The sequence below is a fragment of the Onychomys torridus genome, chromosome 9, assembly GCF_903995425.1.
Source record: "Onychomys torridus chromosome 9, mOncTor1.1, whole genome shotgun sequence".
NCBI classification, from domain to species: Eukaryota; Metazoa; Chordata; class Mammalia; order Rodentia; family Cricetidae; genus Onychomys; species Onychomys torridus.
The window spans coordinates 43,641,732-43,662,075 of NC_050451.1; the positions used below are offsets into that span (position 1 = coordinate 43,641,732).

The 20,344-nt window shown below is 51.7% G+C and overlaps 1 protein-coding gene across 1 annotated transcript; it reads right to left on the reverse strand.

The window, feature by feature from the left end:
• Positions 1-218: 218 nt before the first annotated feature.
• Jph4 (junctophilin 4) lies at positions 219-9,680 on the reverse strand. Its single transcript, XM_036200037.1, has 6 exons — positions 9,362-9,680; positions 8,275-8,824; positions 6,758-7,529; positions 3,740-3,858; positions 2,917-3,449; positions 219-2,042 (listed from the first exon to the last, which is right to left on the reverse strand). Exons 2-6 carry the CDS (start codon positions 8,651-8,653, stop codon positions 1,959-1,961), a joined length of 1,887 nt encoding a protein of 628 aa, XP_036055930.1. The 5' UTR covers positions 8,654-8,824; positions 9,362-9,680; the 3' UTR covers positions 219-1,958.
• Positions 9,681-20,344: the final 10,664 nt, after the last annotated feature.

Consider the following 20,344-nt stretch of genomic DNA (forward strand, 5'->3'; position numbering starts at 1 on the left):
CGGGACCCCGCCCCTCTAGGGCCGCCCAGCTGAGACGTCTTGAGATTTCTGACCTCTGGCCTCAGTCTTCGGCACTTTGGGAAGGGAGCCTAGAATTGTTACAGCACTGTGGCTCTCCATGGGGCCTCCTTCTTCACCCACCCCACCAGGTGACACTCAGAGAGCTTGAATTTGAAATCACAGCACCCCAAAGGAGATGACAGTCCCCCCCTTTTTGGAACTTTTTTATTAATATACTTTTTTTTTTTTGTTAAATTTCTTTGTATTTTTTTTTTCCTGCAAGACTTGGTGTTGGCGGCACTGTTGTATAACGTCAATCCCAAATTCCATGAAGTAGAAATCAGAAGTAAAGGTTGAGAAGGGAGGGAGGGAAAGGCAGGCCAAGGAGTAAACAGAGGTTGACTAGAAAAATAAGAAGAGTATGTGGTGGGCATTCCTGGGCTAGGCCATTCCTTGAGGAAGGGGATTGGCAGGCAGCTTGCCTCTGCCTCATGCAGGAAAGGAAAGTACCCCTGGGCGCTACAGCTCCGTCTTGTAGAGCTTTCTATCCCCAGAGGAAAAGCTAGTAACAGGGATCAGCCATATCTCAAACAGGGCTCTTCACCCACTTCTCACCTGGGGTTGACACCCACCTCTGCCCTGCCTGGGAAGTGTGGGAGACATCGGCCTCTTGGGATCCCCTTCTGTCTTCCCATCTCACAGGATTCTGACGTGATGATTTGGAAACACTAGACTCTTTGCAGCTTCTGCTGCCCTTCGGCCCTTACTTGGCTCTGTCCTCTGGAAGTGCTCCCTACAACTGCCAGAATGGAGGAGTATCCCCTGGAAGTGCTCCCCACAACTGCCAGAACTGAGTATCCTCTAGAAGTGCTCCCCACAACTGCCAGAACTGAGTATCCTCTAGAAGTGCTCCCCACAACTGCCAGAACGGAGTATCCTCTAGAAGTGCTCCCCACAACTGCCAGAACGGAGTATCCTCTAGAAGTGCTCCCCACAACTGCCAGAACTGAGTATCCTCTAGAAGTGCTCCCCACAACTGCCAGAACGGAGTATCCTCTAGAAGTGCTCCCCACAACTGCCAGAACTGAGTATCCTCTAGAAGTGCTCCCCACAACTGCCAGAACTGAGGAGTGGAGTCCTCGCTTGCTCCAGTGCCTCTAACCCTCTGCAGAAGTGTCTTCTTCAGGCCCCTTAGGAGTTTAATCAAAGGCCACAAGTGAGTCCAGACCAATCAAATAAATTTTTAGGGGGGCAGAAAAGGGTAGAGAGGTGAGTGGCAGAGTCGGAGAGGGCTTAGTGCACCAAATAGTTTTTGTTGCGTTTCACGTTGCTCTTGGCATGACATGCCATCCTTGGGGGTTGGAAGGGGGACTGGCTGAGGGAGGAGAGGGAGGGAGCATCTAGGGAGTGTTCTGTCCTCCACTCCCCTTTTCTCCCTCGGGGAAGGATCAAGTTAGGCAAGAACTTAGTGGGTTCCGGGAGGTCTGAGTGGAGGTGACTGTTCTTGCGGTTTTCCATTTGGGCCAGTAAGCCGCAAGAGGCTCAGCCAGTGCCTTGTCTGGCATTCAGTCACCTCCACTCAGATTCCAGGAGACTCCTCAGGACACCAAACCCCCACCCTTGGTGAAGTCTTGATTTAAAGAAGAGGCTTGGGGAGGACATGGGGCAATGGTCTGACTTAGATTTGTGTGTCTCAGAGAAGAGAGCCAACTCTGCAACTCTGAGGGAGAACAGCCCTTCATATGTAAACAATCTAGAGATAGGGAAAACAAGGGAGACCAGAAACGGGTCCGGAGTAAATGAGACCATCTCAAAGAAGAGAGGGCACGGGGAGGCAAGAGACCAAAATAAAGGAGGAGAAAGGGAAAGAGGAAACACACCCAGTAGGAAAAGAGAAAAAGGCAGGTCAGAGTGGGCGGAGAGGCAGGCAACCGGAGCCGGAGGAGCCAGGATGTGCCTCAGGTGAGGAGCTGGGAGAACAGGAACGCCAGGCTGAGGTCCAGCAAGGCCACGGCTCCCACCACCAGGGGGTTGGCAGCTCCCTAAAGAGACACAGGTGAAGTGGGTTCAGGCCCACTTGAAGCCAACTGCTAGGTCCCACCTCCATGTCCTGGCTTTAGTGACAAAGCCGAAGGGTCCCAGAAACCGCCCTGCACAGGTGAGGGCAGAAGAGCCCACCCCCATTTCAGACTATAAAGCACCACCCTTATTCCTCCACGGGGCCCTGCCCGCACCCTCAGAAAGCAGACAGACCGCTTCCTCCCACCTCCCACCGCCACCGCCACCACTCCCCCATCCTCAGCACAGCATGTGGGCAAAGCAGAAGGTGCCTGGCCTTAGGAGCAGACACTGGCAGCAGCAGCCAGTACTGCAGTAAGGCTGAGGGAGGATGTGGTTGCTAGGAGATGGGAGAAGGCCTGGAATCCAATCAGAGCAGAGGGTTCTGGAGAAACTCTCTGCCTGCCTCTCCCGATTTTCTGCCTCCCCCCTCCTCCCATTCCCTTCTTCCCCGGAGAGGGAGAGAGAATGAGGGTTGGAAGGAACAATTTTTTCCTATTTCTGGGCACCAAAGAGAGAAAGTATGGAGGTGGGGGTGGGGGTGGAGCAGGAAACTGGGACTGGAAATGATATGGAAGGAGACCAGGAAAAAGTGTTCTGATTCTACCATTAATTCTTAGTTTGTAGCTAGGGGCAGGTTACTTAAGTGCCTGGGGTCTGTTCCCTAGCTGTCCTCTGGGAGGGCTGGACTTAAAGGTCTCCAAGGTTCCTTTGAGCTGGAAAGTTACCTTTTTCATAAAGTGGGATATGGTCCAAGACTGGCCAGGCAGAGAGGAAGCTGGGTGGAAATTGAAGTCCCTCAGGGGATTAAACAGAAGCCTGGAAGGGGTGGGAGGCAGGACATAAGGGGGGGCTCACCGGCTGGGCAGGCCTCTCGGTGGCAGTAGGCTCCTCAGACTCCTCTGTCAGGCACCCAGCATCAGGACCCCTTGAAGACAGGCCCCTCAAAACTGGAGTGGTGACAGGCTCTGACTCTGAGCCCCCTGGGGCCCTCAGCTGGGGCAAAGACTCTTCATCTTCCCCCTCTTCCTCTCGAAGACTTCCTGAACTGTCACTGCAGCCTCCGAGAAGTGGGGAACCGTCTCTGGGTCCTGGACCCTGCGTCCCAGCCTCATCCTCAGCCTCATAGCCAGCTAGTTCCTCTGCCGGCTCCCCAGGACCTCCCCACTCCTCGGGCCAAGCTTTAGGGCTGGAGAAGGGACCCCAGTCCCCTCCAGGAGACAGTGGGTTCCGGCAGGCAGGGGCTCGCCAAGGTTGGTGGGAGGGGGCAGGGCTGCTGGGCAGTTCCGGCGAGCCTTCTGAGGGAGTCAGTCCATTCTCGTATACCCCAGGGCTGTCCTCATCCAAAGGCTCTGTGTCAGAACCTCCTGAATCATGTCTGGGTCTGCGGCCTGGGCAGGAACAGTTAGGAATCAGTGGGGCTTAACTGGCCAGGAGCCAGAGAGGCTTGCAGCTTATTCCTTGATTAGCACTTTCCAGGGTTCCGGTTACCTCCAGGTTCATCATTTTCTCATCACCAGACCCCAAACCTTCCCTTACCACGCCTCAGACATTCTCGGTTGCACCTCTGAGACACCCTCCAATCCCTTTTATCCCCCCACCCATCTCCATGTCCTCCACCCCAGGAGCCTCTCCAGCTCCCCAGGGACCTCTCCCCTCCCACAGGATGCCCACGCCTCACCTGGGGCCTCTAACATGGGTTGCAGGTCCTGGGCTATCAGTTTGGCCATCCGTGCTGCTTCCACGGCCTTCTCGGCGACGCTGCTGGCTGCCACTGCTTTTAGGAGGGCGTCTGCTGCCCTGTTGGGTCCCAGGGACAGGGACTTGTCTGACTTTCCCCCACATCAATGTATATCCATGCTCCGATGCTCCAGCCCCTTCCCCTGTCCCCACCACATCACATCTGCCTGATTTGAGCTACCTCCGGAGTCCTCAGCCCTCTGCACAAGGCCGGCTGCTGCCCATCTTCAGCGGGCCAGGGCAGCTCCCCAACTGGTGTCTTCACTTAATCCCGGGCTGTCCTCACACCCTTCTACCTTTCCGTCTGGTAGTAACACCTCATTCTTCCTGCTCCAGGGTCAGCTCCCCTCTCTAGTCTGTTAGCTACTGCTGTCCTGCTCCTGCTCAATGAGCCTTGGCTGTCTTGGCGGCTCCGCTGCTGCGGCCCTGTTGTTAGTACCTCTGGATCCTACCAGCCTCTCCTGCCCGCTGGGGTCAGACACCTTTCTGTGGGATGTAGGGCACTGTCCAGTACCCTTACCCTGCTCTAATCATGATGACACCCCCACCCTGTGCACCTATCCCGTCCTCCTTTCTCCCCCATTTCCCGCTGCAGGCGCCCTTTATTTAACCCTGCTTCAAGCAGTCTAGATTTCCTGGCAGGAAAAGTTTTCATCTTGCTTTCGTCTGTCCTCTTCTGTCCTCACACTCTTCTGTTTCCGGCACCGCCTCTCTCCCTCCCTCTTCCCTGCCAGTGTGCGCGCTCTCTCACCCCTGCAGCTACACCTGTACAAATGCAGCCTGCCTCCTGTGCCCCACTTGCTCCCTAGCCTGCTCCTCATGTTCAGCCCACTTTGCTGTCAGTCCTTGCTCCATTACTGTTTCTCAGTGCTCTGTTTTCAGATGCCTCCTCAGGTCTCCCTTCCATTTCATCCTCTGCTGCTGGGTGGTTTAGAATCACCCAACTGCTTCTGTAATTCGCATTGAAGTAAAGCACAAAGGGTCAGATGTACTTGATATGGATCTGGCTGGTTAAGACTCGGGACTCTTTTTGGTCATTGGTTTTGTTTGGCTTTGTTTTTTCATCCAAGAAAGGCCGTTTGTATCTGGTGATTGGTGATGCCCACTATAATTCTAGGTGAAGCTCCTATTGTGTTCCTTGGGCATAGGGTCAGCTTCCTTCCTTCAAAGCGGGTGGGTTGAGGACTTCAGAGCTTCCCTTGGAGGGGCATTCAGGGTTTTCAGAATGTTTATGACTAACCCTGCTCTGGGTTCCGAGCAGCTCTGAGGATCATCACCCTTGGGTCGCACTGAGTTTTGTAGATGGCCACAAAAATGACAATAACCTGTGGCTTTTGACGTGAAGGGTGTGGATTATCAAGCCTAGGCAGTAGACTTAGTCTATGCTCAGGCATCAGGCCAGACTCAAGCTACCTGGCAGATGTACCTGCTGCTGGGGCTCTGTTGTTACCATGGCAGCCAGCAGCCAATCAGGGTTGCCAGGCCTGTTGCTGGGGCGACAGCCAGCTTCTTCCCACTGCCTGATCTTCTAGTTAGTGAGATCAGTTTTTTTCCCCCCTGCACATGCCTCCACCCTATCTAGCTCAAAATGTTCCATGATGCTCTGACCTCCCTCTGCCCTGTCCTAAGGCCCTAGCTTCTAGTACCCATACACTCAGACTCATCTAGATGCATATTCTCTGTCCTAGTCATCTACTCAGGGTGTTCATACATGTTCATACTTAATCACATTCACACATGTGCACATCAACAACAACTTGCCTATTACATAAATTCATTGATACATATTTGGGCATATCCTGATCACTGACCCTCTGAAGTATCCTCATCCCCTTTAAAGGAAACAATACATACAAATTCAAATGGGTGTGAACTATATAAAGCAAGGGTCTTTTGAGTCTCATTTCAAATGAATTTTGGTTATTTTTAGGTCTGTGCTATCTAATTCAGCAGTCAGAATCCATAGAACTATTAAGCATTCAAAATGTGGCTGGTCTCAAACAGAACTGATATGCTGTTAATGAAAAATATACGCACCATTTTAAAGAATCCAGAAGGAATGTAAATTATATTAAATTGATTGAAAGGATAAAATTTTGGAAATATGGCTTAAAAACAAATACATTATTAAAATTATATATTAATGTGAACTATAACATTAACATGTCTCTTAATTTATTTATTGAGACAGGGTTTCTTTGTGTAGTCCTGGCTGTTCTGTAACTTGCTCTGTAGACCAGGCTGGCCTCAAACGCCTGCCTCTGCCTCCTGAATGCTGGGATTAAAGGTGTTTACCCCCACACTTGGCTTACGTTCTATTCTCGTTGGTCATCACTGCTTTAGATAACAAGGCTCTGATGCATGGAAATGTAATCTGATTTACTGAAAGAAGATAAAATCTTCTCTAGGGGCAAGACTCCTCCCTTTAAACCTAAGCAAAACAAGCCAGAGAAAGAAAAGCTGGTAGAGAATGGATTTCAGCTGCAAACACTAGACCTCCTCAAGGGCCAAGGCTAAAATAAAACCAGTCTGGGAGCTAGTGAGAAAGGGACTACAGTGTTGGTCCAGGATGGATACTCCTAGCCTAAGGCCTGAAGGCTGGGCGAGCTGAGCAAGAGGAAGACCAGGGAAACCCAGAGGTTTCAGGGGGCCTGCTCAAAACAGCGTTCATTCTACAAGCTACACCATGGATTCCATAGACACACATCTCTACAAAACACACAGGGGCGCGGTCTTACTACGTCCCTCCCCCGCTCAGCCTCCCAAAGTTACTCCCACACCCACCTCCAGCTTCAGGTCTAAACATTCCAACTCCTAGGGCTACAACTACCTGGTCGCAGGCCCGCTCATGCTTCCCCACCAGGCTATAGGCCTTGGCTTTTAGTTCTCTTTTAAGCATAGTACCCCGACGGTCCTCTCCTTTTAAAGCCCTGCTCTGATCTATGTACCAGATGCCCACCTGGCAGCCGCGACTTCCTGGCGCTGGCGGGCAACACTCACGGCTCGACGGGCACCTTCGACAGCCCTGTCCACCTTCTCCTTGACTTTGCCCCGTCTAAGAGCCAGAGGCAGGAGGCTGCGGACTCGTCCCCCGTGCACCAGCCGGTTGCGCTTGTACTTGCCCTCCTCACGGGAGCCGTCGGGCCGGGTGGTGCGCCCATATCCGTGCCTTCGGTTGCCCAGCCACTCCCCTTCGTAACGCAGCCCGTTGGATCTCTGGCTCACTCCGTAGCCACTGCGCCGGTCTGCACGCCACTCACCAGCGTACACCTCAGTGGCCGAGCCCTCGATGAGGGCAGGTGGCGCTGGGATAGGGGGCCCGCTGGCCTCGGAGCCCAGGGGTCCTGTACTGCCCACTTCGCTGCTCACCTCGCTGCGCAGAGATCCCCTCTTGCTGCCCAGGGAGCTGCGGCGCCCACCAGCCCGGAGCCCGCTGAGCAGCAGTGAACGGCGGAAGAATCCACCTGCTGCTGGGGTGCGCTTACGGGAGGCCGCCCCATCGGCGTCCCCTGGCCCCGCCAGCACGAAGCCGCCTCGGGAGCCGGAGGCTGGGCTACCTCCTTCATCTCCTGGTAGGGGTAGGGGCGGAGGCGGCGTCGGGGGGTCGCTGTGGCCCGAGTCCAGAGAGGTCCGGCGGGGTGAGCGCAGAAGCGCCGCCTGGTGGTAGGGTACACTCTGGCGCACCCCGAAGCCGTGGCGCTTCCCGGCTTGCCACTGGCCTTGGTAGGTGCCTGTGGATGTACAGGAGTGAAAGAGTCAGAACACTTCACTGGGCTCCCAAACCCAGCCATCCGTGGTCCCCAAGCCCTTGGAAGCCCAAGGGACAGGCGTGAGAGGTGGAAGCAGTTAGTGTAGAGGTGTGGGAAGGGACAGGCCAGGCTTCGCTGGTTTAAGTGTGGACGAGCAGATGCAGTCAGGTAGGTAGCACAAAATCTGTGGATTTTGGCAGTGTCAGTGGACTGGGGAAAGGCAGAGAAACCGTCAGGCTGGAGTGTATGAAGGACAGGTGGCCCAGAGGCTGTGATGCACAGGCTGACAGGTGGTGGTGTGTAAAAAAAAAAGAAAAGAAAAAAGCACGTGACAGGCAAACAGGACCGCGGGGTACAAGCAGCCTGGAAGAATACGCGTTAGGTGGAGAGGGGTCAGGCAGGTAGAGAGGGCGGGTGGGAGGGGCAGGCAGATTGGGGTGAGGGAGAAGCATGCAGGGGACTGTCAAAAGAGGAAGTTCCGAGTAGGGTGGTGGTGGGAGAGGCAGGAAGATGAGGGCTGGGGTCCTGGGCTGGGGGGATGGTGTGAGGGACACACGGCAACACTGGAAACAGAAGGCTGGCGCACCGCACGCATATGGCCGGGGAAGGAGGATGGAGGATGGGAATAGCAGGGCGTGGAGGGCGGAAGCCTGGGGCAGACACACGCGCCGCAGGCCGGCGGGAGGCGCACGCGGACGGGCAGACAGTAGTGGGCCGGGCCCCGCACCTCCGTCGGAATAGGTCTCGGTGCCGTAGCCGTCCTGGAAGCCGTCCTTCCAGAGCCCGGCGTAGCGCAGGCCGGACACGCTCTCCCACACGCCGCTGCGCCCCTTCAGCCCGCCCAGCCACTCGCCGCGGTAGGTCCAGCGGCTCTTGCGCTCCACGCCCAGCCCTTCGCGCTTGCCCTGCTGCCAGTGGCCCTGGTAGCTGTGTCCGCCGGGCCCCGTGAAGACACCCAGCGACTCGAAGCCGTGCGCCCAGCAGCCGCTGTACTCTCCCTGGGCGCCGGGCCCGGTGCACACGCCGTAGCCATGTGCCCGCCCCGCCTCCCAGCCCCCCACGTAGCAGCCCCCGTCGTCAAAGTCGAACTTGCCCCCGGGGGACATGCATGTAGTTGGCGCGGCCTCAGCCCCACGGCGGCTCAGCGCATCCTGGGGCTGGAGAGCCGGCTGGGGGCCTGGGAGCCGGGCGAGGCCTGGGGGCGGGAGCAGTTAGACCGGGGCTGGGCGGAGGGGCCCCAGCGCGGGCAGGCAGGGCCGGACCCTCATCCTGAGTGGCTGTGGAGAAAGAGGGGTGCAAGTAGAGAGCGAGGCAAGTGGAGAGCGAGGTCCCCCTTCTTTGCCTGCCGCTCCCCTGCCGGTGGCTCTAGGGCATCAGCACCGCCTTCCAGCCCTCCTCCCATCCCCCCTGGGCAGCATCCTCCAGCAGCTCCCAAGCCGTGAGGGCAAGGGGGCTTTCCCATCCCTCCCAACTTGTAGAGGGCGCCTCCCGGGACTGGGGGGTCCCATCCCTCATCCCGAGTCCTACTTCTCCAACCTAGACCCCCAGAGTGTGGGGTGTGGGTGGCAGTTGGAGGTGGGGGACTTGGGAGGGGCCTGGGCAGGGTCTCCCGACACCTGCTTTCCTGGCTATTTGGACCCCTCTGCCTTGATTCTTTGGCTTCGCAAGCAAACCCGGGTGCGGGGGAGGCGGGAGGTAAAAATGTAGCTGGAAATCCGGACCCAGGTGGGCCGACAATAGCATGGGGATGGGGGGGGGGGACGGCGAGGGTAGGGGTGGGCAGACTGGCGAAAGGGAGGGGACAGGTTACTCACCATGTGGGCTGGGGCTCAGGCTGCCTCCCGGGTGCAGTTTCCATGGTAGAGTTCTTCCACTCACACCTCACCAGGACAAGCCAAGCCCCCTTCCCTTCCGGAAAGACCGCTACAACCCGAGAAGGAAGGTGGGGGAGCTATGGGAGAGTCCCCTCTCTCTCCTCGGCCGAAGGTGCAGGCTAGTGTTGGGGGTGAGGCAAGTGGCAGGGTGGGGGGTGAGAATGAGTGTAGGGGGAAAAAAATCTGCCTTGAACGGAGACAGCAAAGAGGAGCTGGGAGCTGGGTGGGAAAGAGGAAGGGGCTTTCAAGAGCGGGTGTTTTTATTTTTTTCTTCTTATGGTTGGGAGAGGAAAAGAAAAAATCAAAATTCCAATTCCATCCCAGCACAAATCAATGTTTGCTCCAAACCCAGCATCAAGGGGGAGGCTGGGCCAGGCAGATTTAAAGGGGCCGAGAGGAGCGGAGAGGAGAGGGTGGGGAGGAGAGTCAATGGCAATGATCAGGCTGGCGAGAGGATGCCCCGGCAGGAAAAAAAAAATGGGGCCTCACTACCCCTGAGATGAGGAAGAAGGCAGGTGGAGAGGAGAATGGGAGGCTCAGAGACCCCCACGGTGGAAAGAAACCCTGGCATGCAGGCAGGGAGTGGAGTGAGGCGGAGGGGAGGGGAGCCAGGGGGAGGAGTCTGAGCTTAAGATGGGGAGGCAGGGGGAGGCCAAAGCCAGGTGGGGGAGGAGAGATGCTGGGGAGACCGGGAGGGCGAGAGGAATACAAAGAATGAGGTGCAGGGGTGAGAGCTTAGGCGGGAGTGGGAGGGTGGGGGGGTGCAGAGGAGGGAATACACCCGGCATGGGAGACCTATTCCAGGGTTGATGAGAGATGGCTAGGAAGAGAAGCAGGGAGCATCAAGGGAGGGGAACAGACAGGGAGCAGAAGAGAGCGAATTAAGGGTTGTGATGCCAGGGAGAAGGCTCTGCAGAGAAAGGGCAGGCATGGGAATAGAAATCCAGGCAGGAAGAGCCCAGATTGAGACAGGAGGCCCGGAAGTGGTGTTTGCGGGGGGGACCCTGGGGAGAGGGATGAACCTGCCAGTTGCTTGGCCCAAAGCCAGGAAGCGTTTGAGCTTGGATACCTCTGTCCATTCATCTCAAACTCCTCTTCAAGACTGAGCTCACCCCTTCACAGTTTTAGAGGTAGCTTGTGACGGGGCCCTGTCAGGAAGTCGGGCTATGCTAATACACACAATCCTCTGCCTTCACCAACTGTTTCTGTCTGGCTGTCCCTCTGAAGGGAGTGTCGATATTTTAATAGAGGGATCAAGTTTGAGGAGGCCATCAAGATCTTGGGGCTCTGGAGTCTTCTATTTCGCAACGTGAAAGCAACGTTCCATAGGCTTGCTTGAGGAGGCAGGCCCTTGCTGTGGCCCCTTCAGCCTACAATCCTCTTTCCCTGTCCACTCACCAGAGTGACAGCATCCTTAGACCACACTGGCACTGGCAGTCTGCAGGCACAGGCTGTTTCCCCTCCCTCCTCAGCCTCCTCAGGCCGCCTCCAGCTCCATGCCTGCCCTTAAGCATTTCAGGGAAGGACTGTCCAATCATACACAACAGTGTGACCAACCAAGTGTACCCAATTGCTTTCATTTTCCCGCAGGATCTGGTTCCTGTGGCCCACCCTCAGCCCCACACCTTATTTAAAGAGAACTAAAGCCCAGGAGCAGAAGTCACTCACCAGGGGCCACACAGCAGAGGTGGCAGAGCTAGAACTAGAGCACTAGACTTAAGATTTTTATTTTTCTTGGTGCTGGGCATTGAATCCTGGATCTTCGATAAAGCATGTTTTCTACCATAGGATCCCTTCAGTTCCTCCCAGGAGTGTGTGCTTGAGAAAGCCCAGGGTTACACTGGGTAAAATAAAAAGTGTGAGGATTGGAATAAATCGGGGTTTCTCATGCATTGTGTTTTTCTTATATTTTGTGGTGTGTGTGTGTGTGTGTGTGAGAGAGAGAGAGAGAGAGAGAGAGAGAGACAGAGAGACAGAGAGAGAGAGACAGAGACAGAGACAGAGAGAAGATCAGAGGACAACTTCAGAAGTTCTGTCTTGTTGAGACAGTTCTTGTTTCTACTGTGTAGTATGCTCCAGGCTGACTGGCCAGAGCCTTCAATGGATTTTCCTCTACCTCCCATTTCCCTTTAGGAGTGCTACGTTTGCCGATGAGGGCCATTGCATCTGTTTTTTTTTTTTTTTTTTTTTTTTTTTTTTCCTGTTCTTTCGACACGGGTTTTCTCTGTGTAAGCTTTGGCACCTTTCCTGGAACTCACTCTGTAGCCCAGGCTGGCCTCGAACTCACAGAGATCCGCCTGCCTCTGCCTCCCGAGTGATGGGATTAAAGGTGTGCACCGCCACAGCCCAGCTCTGGTTTTTTTACCTTGGTTCCTCTGATTGAACTCAAGTTGTAGCTTATGAGGCAAGCTGCTGAGCCATATCCCTAGCTCACATTGTGTTTTTCTAAAAATTTAAGCCTTAGGGAAGGAACAACTTTTTAAATTTTTTTTTTTTTTTTTTTTTTTTTTTGAGACAGGATCTCACTGTGTAGCCCAGGCCCATGTCATTCATTATTCCCCTGCTTCAGGCTCCTGAGTGCCTGGGATTACATGCAGTGTCACATACCAAGTAGGGACCACATCTTTAAAGCACCTTTAAGAACAAAATAGGGCAGTATCAGGTACTGGGGATGTGTAGCTTAGTGGTAGAGCTTGTGCCTAGCATGAGCAAGGCCCTGAGTTCATTCTCAGCACCCAAACCAAACAACAACAAGAAGAAAACCCAGGGCAGCTATAGGTCCACTTGACGCATGATAGTCGGTGGGGAGTTTATTTGCTCATGTTTCTCATTGAGCATCTACACATTGACCTTCTATTAGGAAGCATATGTCCAGGAGCTAGAGATCTAGTGATATGTGCTCTTGATCTTCTCAGTTAGGTGAAACAACTGATCAACATGTCTGGTCTAGTGAGGGCCATGGCAAGTTCCGAGGGTGGGGAGAGGACATGCAGATAGAACTTAGTTTAGGTTGTCTCCCCCAGAAAAGAGGAATTTAGAATAGCTCCCATACAGGCAGGCACAGCTGCTGTGTGTACACAGGATTTCCAGTTTGTCTTTCTCCACAGTGTCTTATTCCCCTAAGAAAAGGGGGAAATAAGAGAAGAAAGCACACACACACACACACACACACACACACACACACACACACACACATACACACACACAGGGAACTGTGCCTTGTTCATTTTTAGTTTTTTTTTTTTGTTTGTTTGTTTTGTTTTTTGTTTTTTTTTTTGAGCTGAGGATCGAACCAGGGCCTTGCACTTGCTAGCCAAGTGCTCTACCACTGAGCTAAATCCCCAACCCTCATTTTTAGTTTTTAAAATTTATTATTTTATGTGTATGAGTGCACCATGTGCCCATGGAGGCCAGAAGAGGGCATTGGATTGGATCCCCTGGCAGTGGAGTTGCAAGACAGTTGTGAGCTGCCGTGTGGGTGCTGGGCATCAAACCTGGATCTTCTGGAAGAGCAGCCAGTGCTCTTAACTGCTGAGCCATCTCTCCGCCCTTATTTATTTATTGCAGTGCTGGTGACCGAATCCATCTCTCCCCTTCTCTTCCCTCCCCACTTTTGTGAAGTAGGGTCTCACTCTGAAGCCCAGATTAGCTTCAAATATGGGTCTCACCCTTTATCTGCTTAGCCTCTCAAATGCCAGATTAAAGAGCATTCCTTCAGGTCTTGTTCTTGTTTTAAATTTATGTTTATTTTTTTGACTGGGTTTTACTCTGAACCCAGGCTGTCCTTGAACTACTGATCCTCCAGACTGTCCTTGAACTACTGATCCGCCTGCTGCAGCTTCTCTGGACTCCTCCTGTTCCCTTTCCTGCTGGAGAAAGGGTGTCAGGGGTGAGTAGAAGGTGGGGACAATGCCTTGTGGACAGGGTAACTGCAAACCTATTCTGAGGTGCAAACTAAGGTACAGTACTTGGTGAAGTCCTGAGAAAATCTCAGAAGGTATACCCTGAAATGTATGGGACACACAGTCCCAGCCCCTCATGTTTCCCTGAGGGAGCGAGCTAGCCTTCTGGCCTGTCCCTAATGGTGATTACACTCACCTCTTTCGCTTGTTATTGTTTTCCAGAGAGTGAACTGGTTGCTTTTGTCACAGTTTACAAATGTAAAAGTGTCACAGAGAAAGGAACTGGTGTCCGCCCAAGCCAGGTTCTGTGCTTGGCACTCCATCTGCATTAGCTCATCCAATCCTTACACCAACGGTTACTGAGCAGTCTAGGCTGGGAGCCAGAGCTGGGCTTCCTAAACAGAGCAAGCCAAACACGTTACCTGGTGTTTCTGAGCTACAGCTGGCCTGTCTCTGAAATGGGAATATCACAGCTTAGCGAGGGCTGAAATGACCGTATAGGAACAGTATGTATGATAATATATTGAGATGAAACCATTTGGTATAGTGCCCTCCCAGGGCATGTTAAAGGCCCAGCAAATGGTGGCTTGAAAACTAACTTGGCATCGTTTCATTTTTATAGGTACTGAATCTGGATCTAGAATGTATTTAATGTGTTAATGTGTAACAGCCCTTGGAACTTAATATGTGTCAGATTCTCAAGTTAGTGTGTATGTTTCTCATTGCTAAGACAAAGGACCGGACCAAAGCAGCGGCTTCTTCCGCCTCACAGTGCAAGTCCATCACAGCGGGGAAGGCACACCTGCAGGAGCTCCAGGAGGCTGGTAATCCTTCTCTGGGGACTAGCTGGGAAGTAGAGAAAAGGACTGCCCAAGTCACTTCCTTCTTTTATTCACTCTAAGACCCAAGCCTGTGGAGGTGGTGCCACCCACATTCAGCGTTACACGCCTCTGGAAGAGCCCTCCTCATGGACACTCCCGGAGGCGTGTTTCCATGGTGAGTCTAAATCCTGTCAAGTTGACAAAATCATCTGGGATCTAGCAAGTGCGTTTGAGGAAAGTAAGACCTCCCCTGCCGAACTATGAAAATCAAGCACCATATCAAGAAGATGATAAGAACTCGCGTAGTCTCCTTGTATAACAAGCACCGGAATGTATTTTCTTTTGAGATTCTATTTATTTTTATTTCATGTGTGTGTGTGTGTGAATGTCTGCTGAATGCGTCTGTGTACCAGGTGCATGCAGTATCCAAACAGGCCAGAAGAGGGCATTGTATTCCTTGCAACTGGAGTTACAAACGGCTGTGTGCTGGGAATTAACCCAGGTCTTCTGGAAGAGCAGCCGGTGCTCTTCTTAACTGCTGAGCCGTCTCTCCAGCCCCCTTCAGTGTATTTGAAACTACCTTCTCTGTAGCTTTTATTTAAGTGTGTTGTGTTATATCTATACGCCTGTACCATATTTGTTCATTTGTCTTTACATTACAAACATTTTTTTTCCTGTCATTAAAATATCCTTGAATCTTGAATGGCTGCCAATCTTGATTGTCTGATTGCTGGCCTATGCTAGCAGAGCATCTTTATGCTATTTGCATCTTTCTTCCCTCCTTCCTCCCTTCCTTCCTTCCTTCCTTCCTTCCTTCCCTCCTTCCTTCCTTCCCTCCTTCCTTCCTTCCTTCCTTCCTTCCTTCCTCTCTCTCTCTCTCTCTCTCTCTCTCTCTTTCTTTCTTTCTCGATTGCTTGCTTTTTGAGAAAGGGTCTCACTATGTAACTCTGGTTGTCCTGGAACTCACTCTGTAGACCAGGCTGTCCTTGAACTCACAAAGATCCACCTGCCTCTGCCTCCTGAGAGCTGGACTAAAGGTGTGTGCTGCCATATCTGGCTCCATATTAATGGGGCACCAGATTACAGATGGTTGTGAGCCACCATATGATTGCTGGGAATTGAACTCAGGACCTCTGGAAGAGCAGCCAGTGCTCTTAACCTCTGAGCCATCTCTCCAGCCCCTCTGACACCTTCTTTAAACATTTTGTCATGAAAATTAAAACAATTAAATTTATTTATTAATATTGTGTATGTGTGAATGCATATGTTGTAGCACCCATGGAGGCTAGAGGACAACTTTGTGGAGTCGATTTTGTCTTTCCACTGTAGGTTTGGGGCTCAAACTCCACTCCTGAGGCTTGTGTGACAGAAACTTTTACCTGCTGAGCCTTCTCACTCACAGGCCCTATCACGGCAAATTTCAAACTTGTACCAGGGAAGACAAGATGAGTGAAAGAACTTCCATGCATGCCCCCACCCACAATCGGCATCAACAATTACTTTGGCAAGCAATTACTCTTGCCCAATTTTCTTTTGTCTTCTCTGATTTCAAATTTCAGACATAGGTTACTCTAGTCTGTTGATTGCTTTGTTTTTTGTTTTTTTTTAGGCAGATTTTCTTCCTTTGAACCTCATACTGGCCTTGACCTGTGTGGCTCTGGCCTCAGCTTTCTGAATGGTGAGGTGCAGGCCCCACTTTGAAATAGAACACCCTCCCCTGCACATGGAGCCCCAAACCATGTGCAAGCCAGGCCAGTGCTCTACCACTGAGATACCGCTCCAGCTTGAAGACACATTCTTAACTGTACAATTACTGAATTCTGGGCTAGAAATACTTTTTTTTTTTTTTTTTTTTTTTAAGAATTTGGCTTTATTTTGCCAGGAATACTTCTAGAAAGGTTGTGTGAATTTGCGCTCTCAACAATCGGGCATGAGAGTGCTGGTCTGGTTTTATTTCACCCTGGCCTGTATTGACTGTATTGTAAAACCCATGTGCACATGTACATACATTTACATGCTTGGAATGTCAAAAGCGCTTTTTTTTTTTTTAAGCTGGGGATCGAACCCAGGGCCTAGCGCTCTACCACTGAGCTAAATCCCCTAAATTATTTTTTATTTTTTATTTTTTATTTTTTTTAAAGACAGGGTTTCTCTGTGTAGCTTTGCGCCTTTCCTGGATCTCGCTCTGTAGACCAGGCTGGCCTTGAACTCACAAAGATCTGCCTGGCTCTACCTCTTGAGTGCTGGGACTAAAGGCCCTGGCCAAAAGTGCTTTCTTCACACACACACACACACACACACACACACACACACACACTTTTTTTTTTTTTGATCACCAGGCTTCTACTGAGAAAGTGTCTAATGACTACAGTGAGGCAATCTCTCCTGAAGAGGCCACAGGAAACATGTCATTCTTAGGGATCCCAGCTGGGGGTATGCGGGTGGGTGAGGGTCCAGTTGTTCTAGAATCAGGTAGGCATGGTTCTTAGCTCAGAGAAGAGCTGGGAAGTCTCCTGCCTCACCTAAAGGGCAGCCACCAGGGGTCAGAATGGGGCTAGAGATCCTGCTGCTGGGAAGGAAGGAGTGGCTGGCAGCCAGACACTGCATTTCCTCTGTCTGGCCACTGCTGGCTGGTGGCACAGCTAAAACTCTACTCCCCAGATCATGATTCCAGAATGTTCTGCAAAGATGTCCTTCTCTGATTATACCAGTTTTTCTCAGCTTGCTGAAAAGGGAGCCTCTGAGAAGCTCACATCCATACTCCGGGTGTGTCCTCCAGAGTGATTCTTTCTAACCGTCGTGGTTAAAATCTGTATTAAATATCTTTAATAAACCAGACTCTCTTTGTTGGGGAAAAAAGAAAGAAAGAAAAGGGCGATGGGCTGGCAGAAACCACCCTGCCAGGAGAACTGCATTTTGCTTTCTCTCTGTACATGTCTGTGAGATGACGAGCTCACTGTAGAGCAGACATTTTTAACTTGACATCCCTGAGCTCCTCAGCTCTACCTCAGCTAAGGATGGTTCTTATCAACCCCTTCGATTTTTGTGAACGGTGCATGCATATAGTGTTCCTCTCTAGGGAGAAAGCAATAGCCTTTATGAGATCCAGGATTTTAGACAGCCCAGTATTTTCTGATACCCATCCACCTCCCAAGCCTCTTGGCTTCCTTTGGCGATTGTAAAGTGAATAGGGGTCTGGAACACAGTGTTCTTGATGGCCAGGCTAAGGGGCTGGACTATTCTCACCATCCAGGAAGCTAAGAAAGAGCCTGGATTTTCCCTGGGATGGGATGGAGTGGGAGCGGGCCATTCAATGGGGGCTAGGATGGATATGGATACTTACACATGTACCCATGTGTCACGGCAAATGTACCCATATAGTAAATGGCTGCTGTGGGTAGCAGAGGATCAGGGAAGGAAGGCTGATCCCAGGCCATAGTCTTGGAGCCTGTACCTTTGAGCCCTGAGTGACGGGCAAAGGGCCAGAGGTAGCAGTCGGCGAGGCTCCTCACTGACGGGACACAGCTTTAAAGCTCGTTCCACTGGAACTCCGTTGAAGTCTCTCACTCAGCTCAAGCATCAGCTGTCGTAATACAAGTCTGCTCTGTGGAAGAAAGAGGATCTGGGGAACCAGAGAGCCTGAAGGTCAAGTACAGAGTTCTGCATATCAAAAATGAAGAGATAATCCCAAACACTCTAAATTCCAATAGGAGCGTTTCATTTTATTTCATAATAGTGGTTTGTATTTGTAAATAGAGGTGAGAGAGGGCTGGAGAGATGGCTCAGTGGTTAAGAGCACTGACTGCTCTTCCAGAGGTCCTGAGTTCAATTCCCAGCAGCTGCATGGTGGCTCATAACTACTTGTAATCAGATCTGGCGCCCTCTTCTGGCCTGCAGGGACACATGCAGGCAGAATACTGTATACATAATAAATAAATGTTTAAAAAAGAGGTAAGAGAAAGATACAGTGAATTGTGATCATTATCCAAATCTGTTTGGCAGCTGCATGAAGAGGAGGGGCGGCCGGAAGAGAACTGGTGTTAAGACCGCAATTATACGAGGCCAGTGAGATGGCTGAGCCGGGAAAGGCGCCCGCCATGTAAGCCTGGCAGCCTGAGTTCCCGGAACTGATACAAAGGTTGAAGCAGTGACTTGATGTTACAGAGTTGTCCTCTGACCTCCACACATGTGCCACTGCATACACACCCCACCCCCTATCATGTACACATAGTAGTAATAGCATACAACCAAAAAACCCCCTAGAAACTACAATTATACAGCTATAAATGCCAGGAAATCAGCCGCAGACTTCAGATTCCAGTTTCCCACATTTCCTCAGGACTTGCAGTTCATTATCTTCTTTCCCGGGGGTGGGGGGGGGGAGGGAGACATTTCACCTTTTGTAGCAGCAGCAACTGCAGCTCCTCACAGAATTTCCTTGTTAAATAGAAAATAAGCAGGTGTTAGGACTGATTGCCATCTTGTTGACTTGTCGATGAAAATAGAAAAACTGGGGGAAAAGTGACATTTTCGAAGAAAAATGGGAACAACTGCTTGAAGTGATATGCCGAGAATAAATGCAGGACTAGTATGGTGTCACATGCCTGTTTCCCTGGCACTGGGGAGGTGGAGGCGAGAGGAACAGGGAGTCAAGAGCGGCCTCCACTACACAAGAGTTTGAGGTCAGGGAGCTACAGGAGACCCTGTCCCAAACCACCAACCCCAAACCAGGAGAACCTGTTTCTAGGTAAGGAAGCTTCTCCTTCTGCCCCAGGGGTCAATAGGTGCCCTCTCCCTTCCTCCCTTTGCCCTTGTGGGATGCCTCCTTCCAGACACAGCAATCGTAGACTCCGTTCCCACAGCTCACACACCAAGTCCTCCTGTGTAAGCTGCCCTTGGCCTGGATTTGCCTTTGAACAAGACTAAGGATGCTCACATAACCAGGTCAGCTCTGTCCTCCCACTTGAAAAATGAAATCTTGGCACAAGCACATGAACCTTCCATCCGACTTCCCAGCATCCCCGCCAGAGGTTTTGATGCAGGATGAGAGTGGGAAATAAGAAGGCTGACGTCCCTTTCACTCTTCAGGAAGGCCGAGGAGCCAGAATCCCCCACTGGTCCACTTCAAGGGAGATATGAGAAGGCTTCGTACTTGGCAGCTCCTGCTTCAGGCAGCAGGCGGTTCCTCAGGTGGAAGACAAGGGGTCTCCAATAGACCATGAATGCCTACTGATGGCAGAAAGTATACTTCGTGTCTTCAGGTCAGTACTGTGGGTGCCAGAGACTCTTTACCCCTGACAAGTTCCTATTAGAGGCTGCCGCTGCAGGATTAGGGACTGAGGGCTGAGTCATGTCCACAGAGGAGTTTCTTTGTCTCGAAAGCCTGTGGTGAAGCCACTACACACACACAGCCGTATTGTGGACTTGCCTGTGGAGATTCCCCCAAACCTTGCCTTGGGTGGCAGCTAGCTTATCTACAGGCTCTAATCATACCCTTAGTTTTCTCTTCACTAATAGACCTGGGTTGTTCCTAACCACCAACCTCAGTGCTTTGCTGCAGCAGCTGGACAGGCAAGATGCTCTCTCACCCAGTCAGGAATGTCTTCTGAATGACACCATTGTATTTTCTCCTCAGCTCTGGATTCTGGGTGCTTCCCTGGTCCTGAGCAGTAGCTAGGAAGAAACTACAGTGGTATTTGTGAACATGGCTTCAAGATGATGGGGCTGCTGGCCTGACTGTGTTCTTGCCTCTCTGCTGCCTCTGTAGAAACAACTTTCGTGCTCTACAGCCCTGGTTCTCCATCTTCCTACTGCTGCGACCCTTTAATATAGTTCCTCATGTGGTGGTGACCCCCAACCACAAGATTATTTTCATAGCGACTTCATAGCTATAACTTTGCTACTGCTGTGAATTGTAATATTAATATCATCATGTTTTCAGATGGTCTTAGGTGGCCACTGTGAAGGGACCATTCAACCCCCAAAGGGGTCATGACCCACAGGTTGAGAACCACTGCTCTAGACCACGTAGTGACTGAGAAAATGACGTAGGGTCCCTCATGTCATTGGCCAGACTTCTGTTTTGCTGACCTCCTGCTCACACTGGTGTTTTTTTCCCAGCTCTCTTCCTGCTTGACCAATATCCTGCATATGCTGGGCAGGAGATACTCTGATTATGTTCAGAGTGACCTTGGGTGTTT

Coding starts and splice junctions, on each gene's coding strand:
- Jph4 (XM_036200037.1), bottom strand. CDS start 8,653: ATGTCCCCCGGGGGCAAGTTCGACTTTGACGACGGGGGCTGCTACGTG. Junction 7,530..8,274: donor CGAGACCTATTCCGACGGAG/GTGCGGGGCCCG, acceptor GTACATCCACAG/GCACCTACCAAGGCCAGTGG. Junction 3,450..3,739: donor ACCCATGTTAGAGGCCCCAG/GTGAGGCGTGGG, acceptor GTTCCTGCCCAG/GCCGCAGACCCAGACATGAT.